The 12,316-nt window shown below is 35.1% G+C and overlaps 1 protein-coding gene across 4 annotated transcripts; it reads right to left on the reverse strand.

Annotated features, from left to right (window-relative positions):
- Positions 1–318: 318 nt before the first annotated feature.
- LOC147474704 (uncharacterized) lies at positions 319–8,423 on the reverse strand. Of its 4 annotated transcripts, XM_086584628.1 has the most exons (5): positions 8,148–8,417; positions 7,696–8,094; positions 7,568–7,609; positions 7,229–7,490; positions 319–855 (listed from the first exon to the last, which is right to left on the reverse strand). In XM_086584628.1, exons 2-5 carry the CDS (start codon positions 7,852–7,854, stop codon positions 809–811), a joined length of 510 nt encoding a protein of 169 aa, XP_086440754.1. In that variant the 5' UTR covers positions 7,855–8,094; positions 8,148–8,417; the 3' UTR covers positions 319–808. The 4 variants fall into 4 exon arrangements, 3 of the variants coding, with proteins under 3 accessions (XP_086440754.1, XP_086440753.1, XP_086440755.1); XM_086584627.1 differs by having other exon boundaries at positions 7,696–8,417; XM_086584629.1 differs by lacking the exon at positions 319–855 and adding an exon at positions 4,436–7,137 and having other exon boundaries at positions 7,696–8,423.
- Between the last annotated feature and the right edge of the window lie 3,893 nt (positions 8,424–12,316).

The raw sequence follows: 12,316 nt of genomic DNA on the forward strand, positions 1-12,316 counted from the left end.
ACCCATTCTCATGGCGAATCAACGACCTTCTAGAGTGGAATAGACTCTTACAACGATTCTACACTACACAATCAAGTTTTCATCAAGATTTCATCAAACCCCTCTAATGGAGGTTTAGCCTTGATTCATCAAACTATCATTTCCATATGAATTAAAACTAGGCATCATAAAAAGATAGGAACTTTACTTATTTAAACTCAAATGGAAACTACTCATGCAATAATTGATTTAAACTAATAATGACAAATAAGTAAATCTAAGAATTGAAGCTAATAATTAATGGAAAACGAAATTAGATTATCAAGAACTAAATATTTTATTGATCTGACAACTAAATAACAATCATTCAATACTGAAATTAAAACAAGAATAAAAACTAATTAATTAATTGAAAAACTAGATCTAGAACTAAGCTTTAATGACTACTTTCTATCCTAACATAATTGATACTTCAGAGCTAAGTCTTGTGTGTGGAAATAGAGGAGACCACATTTTCGTGCATGGGCTGAGGGTCCATGTTTTGGGCCGGAAAATCTAGCCCAAAGCCCAATTTCTTCAGTCCACAGGGCCCTTTTCAGCTGGTTTTGACTTCAATAGGCTTTTCGTCCACTTCTACTTCTCTGATTTGGTCAATATTTGGACCATTGGAAAGCTCTTTCCGAGCCGGTCATTTTGACATAAGGTACGGCCAATTCCAAGGCCTGAGTCCAAAGATACGGTTTTTGGAAATTCTACTGACTTTTGTGTGTTGTTTCTGCCCGTCTTGGCATTTAATCACAGAACTTCTTAATAACCAACCCTTGCTCCTTTATATCGCCAAAGTGACACATTTCTGCACATAATTGACTTCAATACCTAAAATACATAAAAGCACGTAATTAACATTAACTCTTATTTATTACTCGTATAATTGGTCTAAAAGTATTATTGTTAAGGGGTTAAAACTACAGTTTTTGGCTCTTATCAGAAGACTTACTCAAAACCTAGCTTGCTCAAGAAGAAAGAGAAAAAACAAAAGCATAAAGGAAAAAGGAAAAGTAAAAGTAAAAGTAAAAAACAAAGGAGTGAGGTGTCTTGATTGTAGAGGGAGAGGGCAAATCAGTAATTGTAAAAGTAAGAGTATAAAAGCAAAAAGTAGAAAGAAAAACATTATCCAATTTTACATATTTTATCAAATACAACCCAAAAATTGATATCAAATTTTATCATGTTTTCTTAGGTAGATTTACATTATTGCATTTTATTTTCTTGTATTGTTATTTATTTATTTCAATCTATCTTGTTTTATTGTTTTCTTGTTTTCATTACATTCAATACTTGGTTTCACTCCTTGTTTTCAATCTTTTCATTCCAATCAACTTGTCTCTACATTTCTTGTCATTCAATCTCAAGAACACTAGTTGCACTCATTGAAGTCATCAATGAGTGCAACTTGGCGATAAAGTTATCTTCTTTCCTCTTCATTCTTTCATGTTTTAATCCTAAACAACTTCATGTTTTCAATGTTTTCATCTCTCAAACACTAGTCTTTCAATACTCATTAGAAATAGAAGAAAAAGATGAATAAGAAAGGTTAAAAAGTTCTTGTTTTCATTCATCACCATTCCACCCATCTTAAGATTTAAGATAGATACTTCAAACTCAACCATTACTGCATCAAGGACCATCTCTTTTGTGTTCGCATCTAACACATTACCCTCTGGCCTCAACTCCACTTTTATTAGCTTGGTTCCCAAAGTTCATAATGCTTCTAAATTCACTGATTTCAGACCAATTGCTCTATGCAACACCACTTAAAAATGTGTTGCCAAGATCATTGTTAACAGACTTAAGCCTCTTTTGAGCTTTTTTGGTGGACACAAATCAGCCTGCATTCATTGCGGGCAGGTTCATCTAAGATAATTTACTCATTTCTCATGAATTGTTAAGAAATTACAGAAGGAAACATACTTTTCCTCATTGCACACTCAAGGTCGATATAAGAAAATCTTTTGACACTATCAATTGGATAGCCCTTGAAGATATGATGCAAAAACTTCACTTCCCTCCAAAGATCACTTGCTGGATCAAACTTTGCTTCTCAACACCACTTTTCTCTGTTATTATCAATGACAAACCTGAGGGTTACTTTCATGGTAAACGGGGTCTTCCTCAGGGCGATCCCTTATCGCCATACTTATTTGTTCTTATCATGGAGGCTCTGAGCTACTTGTTAAGGACGAATATGAGAAATAGCACCATTAAACCTCACCCAAAATGCAAGAAAACTGGTGTTATAAGCTTATGCTTTGCATATGACTTGTTATTGTTCTTTAAAGGTGACTATCACTCATCTGAAACAGTTATGGAGACTCTGAGTATATTCGCTGGATGTTCTGGTCTCCTTATGAATAAGCAAAAGACTACTCTGCTCACCGGAGGCCTATCTGTCAATGATAGCTTTCTTCTCGCAAACTCTCTCGGAATTAATCAAGCTCCACTGCCCATTACTTATCTTGGGCTCCCTCTCACCCCCACTAGGCTTGGAATCCAAAATTGCCAACCTCTTATTGAGAGAATCACTGCTAGAATTCAAGATTGGAAAGCTTGGTGCCACTCACATGCTAGAAGACTTCAACTCATTCACTCTGTACTCTCGTCCTTTCATATATACTGGGTTCGAACCTTTGGACTCCCTGTGGCTATCCTTGAGCATGCATGTTACTAAGTCATGCAATAAATTCCTTTGGAATGGCCCTTCTATGGGTAACAAAATGCACCATGCAAGTAGTTCTATAACTACTCTCACAAAACAAGAAGGTGGCCTTGAAATCTAAAACTTAAAAATTTGGAATCAGGCTACCTACTGTGGCCTTATCTTCAAAGTTGTAACTAAGGGAGAAAGTTTATGGGTGCAATGGAGATAGGCTCAACACATTAAGAATAAATTCTTCTAGATGATGCAGGTCCCAAAAGATTGTTCTTGGGTTTGGAAGAACATTTTGGAAACTCGAGTTACTGCTACAAAATTCATTAGACACTTAATTGCCAATGGAGATGATATTTTCCTATGGCATGACATATGGTACTCTGAGATCCCTCTCTTTGAAAATCTGGAGGCAAAAAGCGTAATCTATCTCCCTGATGATTCATGAGTTAGTACATTGATTTCTAATGGTGCTTGGAATGACATTGTGCTCAACCTACCTCCATCAACTCTCAAAAGCTTGATACTTGGTACTGAGATCAATAACTACCTCTCTCATGTATGGTGGTATGGACCCCAGACTCTACCGGCAAGTTTTCTTCCAAATCTGCTTATAATGCACTTTAGGCTCCAAGGGAGAGGGTACGATGGTATAGTCTTGTTTGGGGAAAGTATGTACTGCCTCGACATTCTTTTACAGCTTGGCAACTGTTTGCTAGCAACTTACCTACTCAAGATAGACTTATACAAAAGAGGTACTTCATACTTCAACATGTTGCTTTCGCAACAATGGCAGAGAAAACTCCTTCCATCTTTTCTTTGAGTGCAGCTATACCAAACATATTTTGAGGACTGTGAAACAACTACTAAGAATTAGGACTCATTCCCATAGCCCAAATGGTGAATGGATTGAACTTCTTATGATTTGCAGTAAGAAAACCTTGACTGCTGAAATCATCAAAGTATTCACATGTGCCACTATCAGTCATGTGTGGCAAGAAAGAAATAACATGAGATTTAACAATTCCACTCAGCCATGGAGGGTAGTCAAGAACAAGCTTATTAGTGAGACAGTCACATATCTTCAAGGTTAGCTCACCTCAGTTTATGCCAGTATATCCAAGATAGAATACTCATTGATCGATTTGGTGTTCTTGTGGACTACAAAACTAAGTTACCAACACAGTGTATTTGGCTAAAGCCCGATGAAGGTGTTACCAAATTAAACACAGATGGATCCGTGTCTGACAGCAGCTATGGTACGGGAGGAGTTGCAAGGAACTTTCAGGGAGAAGTTCTATTTGCATTTGCAAGTGCTAATGGAAGAAAATTAGTTTTATTTCAAGAGATATCACTACAACATAAAAGAGCTGTTGTGACACTTTAGAAATGTTACAAAAGACTTTTGTAACATTTCAGTAAATGTTGTAAAAGCCCTTGTTACAAAGTTTGTAACATTTATAAAATGTTACGAATGTACATTATGTAACATTTTGAAAATGTCACAAAATCCGTGATATTTTGGAAGGGTTATGAATTAAGCTATCGCAACACTTTAGAAATGCTAGAAACTTGCTTTTGTGGATTACCAAATGGGCGTGATCATGTGACTACATCAATCCACAGATTTGGCAACTCACATGTTAAAATTAACCATCTTGGAGAATGAACTATGGAAACATGAAAAAAAAAAAAAAAAAAAAAAAAAGACAAATTTGGAAACTGAGGATGTCATTAACCATCTTGGAGTTTTACCAAAGTATCATTTTAGTCTATTACACATACAGAGTCGATTACAAAATCCCCAAACGTAATGTAAAGCAACAAGCAAAGTAGCGACATTGCAATGTGTCCCACCAGTAACGCTTATTTAATCTGACCGTAATATTGACCTTTCTGTATCAATCAACAATATTTCATCCAAAACTACATTTCACGAAGGCTACATTTGGAATGGACTCATGTCATATTCAACATTATGATCACACAATTTGTGAAGAAACAGAAAAAGGCACAGAAGCAAACACTCTATAAACAAGTAATAAAATAAGTGAACTTGCCTCTGAAACTGTTCGATCTGTATCTACAAACTTCAAAGCGAGCTTCATATGCCCAAAATAAGTTAATTAAAATTTAGCTTTGTAAGTAACATCAGATTCACGAGAATATTCACTATATATCATCTATTAAAAAAATAGAGAGACCAAGAGCATCACAACAATGCTTATACATAATAATCACTTACACAGTTTCTGAAAACGAGATATTCATAAACTGAAATGGACCTTTGTGATAAAGAAAACAACTCACTACTCAGTTTAGACTGAATATGCACCTAGTAATTAAGCGCTACAACTCATAAGGATTGCACTCAAACCTTATATCAGTTTAGACTAGTTGCACTGAATCATTTCATCATTCACAAACTATTCAACATTCACTTAACAATCTAAGTATTAAACAAATAAACATGAAATAGAACAACACTCAAAGTGAGAAATCAATTAATAGAAGGAGAAATTGATCTAAACATGAAAGAAAACAAGAAACGTTGAAACAAATTGAACTAGTACGGATCAAGAGAGATGTTTCCATGAACATTATCATAAATAGTTTTGAGTCCCAGGGGCGTTATTTGGCACAACTAAGATAATACCCTGCCTTGTGTGCTAACAGTTCAATGATACTCCCAAATGCATCCCATGAGAACTCTAGTCAAGTTCCAATAGTAAAACAAACTACACTAGCAGGTTCCTATACAAGGAACTTGAAGAGAAAGATAGCGACAACGAATTTTTACAAATGCAACTAAGCAAAAGCTACATTATTAACTAAATAACCATAATTAGTCAAATGCAGAGTACAAATTCTTAACTCAAACGTTAGCAAATGCATTATTAAAGGAACCCAATTCAACAGCAGTTAAGTACCAATGACCAGATCAAGCAAGCGATCAGGTGGCATTTTAAAACTTTATATAACCTTCAGTATGAACCACTACAATAAGCCAGAATGTACTCAGGATTTGCTGTGCTACCACAAGGCATGCACAGTTATTACAGAAGCACGCCAAGAATGTGATTATTGATCATAGAAGCACCATAGCTACTGAAAGCCCTTCTGTAGGCTTAAAGTTTTCACAGGCTTTTAAGTCCCTTCTGTGATCAAAGCACCATTCAAAGAAATGCTATGAACATCTAACCATGGAAAATAGCAATCCATCAAAATAATCGGAAATGCCCACCCCTTCTTTTGCTTCCCCTTTTTCTATTCAGCTGGTTTATGATCCACAAAATACCCAACAAATTCGAATACAAAATAGAATTATGTCCAGGTTCCTACCAGCTCCGAATAGGATAGCAGAATATGGCCAGGTTCATTTCGAAGGATCCTAATCTACTATCTTTACTTGTAAGCTATTTGACTATTTGTGTCTGTGTTTCGGGTTTGAGGCTTTGGGCCATTGGCGTGGGGATGTTTCCAGGAATATATGTTTATGTCAATAATAGAACCCATTCTGAAGTCAAATTGGATTCACAACCTTCAAATGGTTAAGCTGTGCTTATGTTAATGGATATCCTCATAAGTTTCACTCCTAACTTTTGGCTTAGTAATAATTTTTCAGTTTGGTGGTGAACTCAAAATTTCTATGGAGGTTGTGACACTGATGCAAGTACGTACATACAGAAAGATAAAGGCCCTCAAAACACTCCTATAAAGCAAGAGAAGCCAACAATTATAAATAAAAGGAGACATCAGCAAAAACATTTTAAAAGAAGACATCAGCACAGGCATTTTAAAGGAGACATCAGCACAGACATTGTTAGGCAAACTGTTAACGATTGACTTAACGTATAAATAAGCTGCATTATTAACTCAAACATCAGCACAAGCATTTTCAGGGAGATTTTCTCATAGATCATCCCATGTAAAGATTTACATATTCTTTAGGAAACTTTTCACCAATCAAAGCCAGCCTAATCATCCGTTGGATTATAAGTAACTCAGTCAAGTAACCCTCATATGCAAAAAATGCACATAGGTTATAACCTATTTGTTAGTAGAAGAGGCTTAAGTCTAACACTACACTCACTCAAGAAGAACTAAAAAAACAAGAAATGGACAACTTATTAATAAAAAAAATCACAACATGTCAAAAAAGGATATAAAACTAGACCAAGTCAATTACCTTGGTGATTGAAATGAGCCCAGATCTTCAAATTCTCAAAAATTTGGAATTTTTAAGGTTTAAGCAGTTTGAGAAGAAAAAAGTGATTAAATACCAACCTAAAGACTTACCCCTATTTGTAAGATCCAACGGTCAGATTTCTTCATCTAAAAAAAAATCATCTCGTAGCCGTTGGATCTTGCAATTGGGGGTGGGTGGGTGGGTGGGTGGGTAAGTCTAACTAACCCAAAAACTTGAGTAGCAGGATGTGAATCCTAGATTCCTGTACAAAGATGATTACAAAGGAATTTTCACCATGAAAAATTAGTTCTAAATTATTGACTAAATCTTGATATCATTAGTAGCTAAATTACCTTCTTTTATTACATGGTCAGTAGGCAATGCAATGGAATAGCATAGAGCATCTTCAAATGTCTTCATACCATTGCTTGGTCTCCATAACTTCGCCTTAGGATCGTTCACAAATTTTACCTCAATCTCAGAAGCACCAAACCTGAGTTTTTTTCCTTGCACTACGATGTTGGGATTATCTGATAGCCAAACCCCTTCAGCCACAACATCTCCTCTATCCATTCGGAACAACTTGCATTTGTCACTCATGTGTGGGTTGTTTAGCTTTAAAAACATAATCATACTACTTGGTCATTAAAAACCGTTAAAAACAAATTCAAAAGTAATAAAAATGGTTTTACCTTTCGATCATTTGTAGTTGTACTGAACATTGGGTCATAGCCCTGTTTAAGACAAAATGCAAGAAAATATAAGGAAATGCTCAAACAGATGCACATATGTAATGTTTTGCAAGCCCTTAACCACTAACCTGAGTTATCATCAAATGATTCACTAAATTCTGCATAAGGATAATTTGCTCTTGCATCTCTTTCTTTTCAAGGATATGTTGTTGAATTTGTTCTCTTATCGCTCCATGCATCTCTACCCTTATCGCTTCTTGCATTTCTTGCATAATATCGCCTTGCATCTCTTCCTTTACAGACTCAATGCTTGGAACCTTTCTTGATAGTTCTTCTACTTGTCACTCTAGCTGCACAACTTTCTCTTTGATTTCTAATAAGATACCCATTTGTGATGGAGTAACACCAAATCCAACTCCTCTGACATGACCAGGATGCTCAGGCCCAAAGACTTGTGAAATTGCATTATCTTGGAGGGAGGAGGAAGAAGATTCTGCTGTCGTGTCCTTGATTTCTTGTATTGTTTTCTAAAAATTTGGGTAAGACCAATCAACAGTAAAAGAGCAAATCTTTATCTTACCATTTTCTCAGCTACTTCTGCATTCACAGGTTCTCCATTCTTTTTCGTATGTCCCTTTACCCAAACATCTGATCTAGTTATGGAAAAGGGATCCCAACTCTCCTTTTTCTAACATAAGACAAACTTAAACAATTTAAACATTTGGTTTTATGTACTATATAAGTGATAATAAATAATTAAAAGTGAATTGATGAACAGTAGATATATGATGTCGTGAACAGTAAATTATGGTGGAAAAATATTAGATAAAACTCATCAAAATCATGTGATAAAGAGGAGAGTAGTCGTGTTCGCCAAACTCTAGTTGTACACTACTTGGATATGAATCTAGATTGCAAATATGTTTTACTAATAAGAGTCAAAACAGTAGATATAATGTGTTATAAGGGGTTTAATCCGCCACGCGATTCGATTGACTATTAGTTAGTATCGAATCGTTTGTATTGATCCCTAGTGAAGACCAAGTCATCTCAGATTAAGGTTCTACTAGCATGAGAGTGTAGCTCCACTACAAATCTATTTGGTGGTAGCTCTATACTCTTGTTCTCTGTTATGAGCTCTATCTCTAATTACTCATAACAAAAAACTTGAAGTTCTTATTTGCAAAACAATAAATATTAATGATTAATCATCCTCACATAGCTTCATAAACCTCCTGTAATGGAGGTTTAACCTTGTTTAATTGGAATCGTATTAACTAAATAAACTAAAGACATAATTGAAAAGACAAATTAAGTGAAGAACTAAATTTTTTATTGATGGGAATTAATGGTGGCAACAATTGCTAACCTTAATGAAAATAAAACTAATTAAAACTAAACTAAACTAAAATTAATTAAAGAGGGGAGTTAGAAGAGTTAAGGAAGGAGATCTGAAGTGTTTAGCCATAACCCTATTTATATAGGAGAGGGTTAGGGTTACATTTTCGTGCATGGGCCAAAAAGGGGGACTTTGGGCCTCTAAAGTGAGCCCAAAGTCCATTAGGTTAAGTCTAAAAGGGTCACAGCTAATGGAAATTACTTCCGTACCCTTTTCGTCCACTTTTATAGCTCTGATTGGGGCAAGGCCAGGTCCATTGGAAAGCTTATTCCGAGATGGTCGTTTTTACGTAAAGTAGGCCCAAGTCCAAAGATACGGCCTGTTGAAGTTCTATTGACTTTTCTGTTCTTTTTCTATCCGGATTGACTTTGACTTCCTAACTTTGACTGGGCTTGAAAAAGGCTTTTCTCCATAATTCTTGGGCTTTAAATGTAGAACTTCCTTGGAAATCATATTAACTCATTTTCCATGCAAAAGTAGTGTGTTTAGTCACCTAATCAACTTCAAGTCCTGAAATGCACAAAAACACGTAAACATTACTAACTCTTCTTTATTATAAACATAATTGGCCTAAATAGAGTACTATTAAGGGGTTTAAACTTCACTTTTGGGTGCTTATCACACACCCCCAAACAACATTTTGTTTGTCCTCAAGCAAATTTGAGAAATAAAAACAGATAAGTGGCCAAAAATGTGGTCCTAACTAATCTCGTTTTGCGGAGTGCGATTACATTGACCATATGCAATAAGACCTTAAACCACTAAAAATTCCCTAGTGGACGAGTTATAGTCTCATGAGAGTTTTCTAGAGAAGGTACTCACAAACTTCATTTATACTACAACGACTAAGAGATAAAAATAAAATTTCCTAATTAATCTCAGATATCTATAAATCTCTATAACAATATAATAATAACAATACTTTTGAAACCTAATCTAATACACGCATAATAATCAAATCATCTAAAAATATACATGCATGCTATGAACTATGTTATGAAATATAATGGCATGTCCGTTTCTGAAACTTTTGGAATAGCGTCCTTAAGTAGGTCCTCACAATTTGTCAAGACAAAAATACTCTGATTTTTCCACTCAAGCTAGCTCACTCCAGTGTGTAGTGAGTGTGTAGTGGGCACACGCTTTCTCACAATCTCAATGATGTCCAAAGGAGCCGAGGTCAATCAATCACATCTACCACTTACTATCACACCAAATTAATCTTAATTGAGCTAGAAGTCTTTATTAGATGATACGAGGTTGAGGTGATGGTTTAGGAAGAAACAGAATGGATATTCAAATAAACAAGTCTGAGATAATAAGGTCTTCAATTATATATAACTAGAGAAAACATTATTCTTACTTTGCTTCTACACTTACTTAGTTTCCATCCCTAGCCTTTTTATTTTGACTTTTTGACTCCTTTTATTCTATTTTTGGAGTTTTTGTTTTCTTTCTATTTTTCTTTTTCTTTTCTTTTCTTTTCTTTTGATGGAAACTTATTTTATTTTTTTCTTTTATGAAGCAACTAATTAATTTTTGGTTTTCCACAGGTTTTTCTCTTTATTTTACTCATCCTATTCTCATACTCATTCAAAGATGGGTAGGTTTATTTTTATTTTTATTACTTTAAAAGATGGGTAAAGGATTTGTGGTTGTGAAAAGGCTAAATGAAAGGCTCAGAGGGACGACTAGCGGATAATTACTTATGGGTATGAATTTTTAGCTATATCGATCCAAAGAGGGACTAAATTCTCGCTTAGGATATGGTATGGTAATCAAGTAAGTGGATGTGTGATTTCTCTACTCATATTATATGTCTCATTTGTGTCATCACTCAAATAATCACTCATATGAGACTTTTAGGCTAGAATCTCACAGGATATGTAAAATTTAAGTAGTCTAACCTAGGTTTCAGAAAAATACTGCCAAGTACACTCATACATGCTCATGCAAGATGTTAATGAAAAGATGCAATGACTATTACCTACGTATTAACATAAGTTTCTAAGAACTACGCTTAATTCTATTACTACTTGAGGTTTCTAGACTAATATCATCATGGAAAAGGAAATAATATCATTATCCTAAGTGCATAGTATAAATTTTTTATGTTTTTTTAATTTTTTTTTATATGACAAATAATACATAATATACAACCTAATATGTGCTTAAACATTTACAGCGTGTTTCTATACCACCCCCAAACAGAATCATGCTTTGTCCACAAAATATGGAATGAAAATAAATGATAGAGAGTACCATAGAAACGTGCTTGTAAATAGTAGCACCTGTAAAAGAAAGCTAAACGATACAACTATAAATAATAAAATGCATACGCAACTCCTATATGAGTTCCATCCATTATGGAGATAACATGGATTAAAAGTCGCTTGGGACATAAGCGGACTCTAACAAGAAATTATAAATATTACCATATATAGTTCTTTCTAATCATGCATTTTCCTCCGTTTGCTCCTCACTTGTGAAATGAGGCTCATTTAAGTCTTGCATATCTATGACTACTTTCCAAGCCTTCATCCTGTTTTCATCTACCCTAGCCAACCTATTTAGTGCAATTTGGTCGGACGGGGTGCATGGGCTATTAGGTGAGGTTGTAGGTGCCAGCAAGGCCAAACCATAACACGTAAAGAACGGACTATAGCATTGGTCGTGCGCATTATATCAACCTTAACCCAATCAGTGAAGTGTGTATAGAATTCAGGAAAAAAGAATCTGATTATACGGCAAACCATAACAGGCATAAGAAGGTACTCATGCCTCATTGTATGGGCTCGTGCTAAACTAGACACTATGTCTTGGGAATATCAAAGAGCATACATCCCTCAGCTAAAGTAAGAAAGACGTTACATGTGGCGCTATTCACATTTGAAAAATGTCATTACCCTAATATATTGAGCATAATGAAAAACATAGTAGAACCCATGTTAAGGGACAGACTTTTAAGGGCTATGTTATGTTGGCATCGGTCTTCTAAACGGAAAACACCCGCCCCATAAGTCTCGTGGAAGTATGCATAGTTATAATAGAAGGCATTATCCGACATGTAATCCCATGTGTCTTGGCCAGGAGGCATAGAAAGTCCTAGAGCCAATGCTAACAAAAATTTGCTTAAATCCATTATTTCATTGTTTATGGTGACAGAGAACACTTGTTCTCCATCTTGGTTATTATAAAATTTACAATTATCATAGAAATAAGCAGTAAGTTGATGTGAATAAGTATCACATGGATATACCAATAGAGGGTGCCAACCTAATTGGTTAATCATGTCGTCGAAATAAAAGCCATAAGTGTCACTATCAAGCAAATCATAAAAAGATTGTTTC

Source organism: Coptis chinensis, chromosome 9, assembly GCF_015680905.1.
Source record: "Coptis chinensis isolate HL-2020 chromosome 9, ASM1568090v1, whole genome shotgun sequence".
Taxonomy (NCBI): Eukaryota; Viridiplantae; Streptophyta; class Magnoliopsida; order Ranunculales; family Ranunculaceae; genus Coptis; species Coptis chinensis.

Excerpts from the sequence above, each read along its gene's own strand:
- LOC147474704 (XM_086584628.1), bottom strand. The coding sequence starts at position 7,854 with ATGCAAGGCGATATTATGCAAGAAATGCAAGAAGCGATAAGGGTAGAG. Across the intron at positions 7,610-7,695 it reads ATCATTTGATGATAACTCAG|GGCTATGACCCAATGTTCAG; the intron begins GTTAGTGGTTAA and ends TGTCTTAAACAG. Across the intron at positions 7,491-7,567 it reads CAACTACAAATGATCGAAAG|CTAAACAACCCACACATGAG; the intron begins GTAAAACCATTT and ends ATGTTTTTAAAG.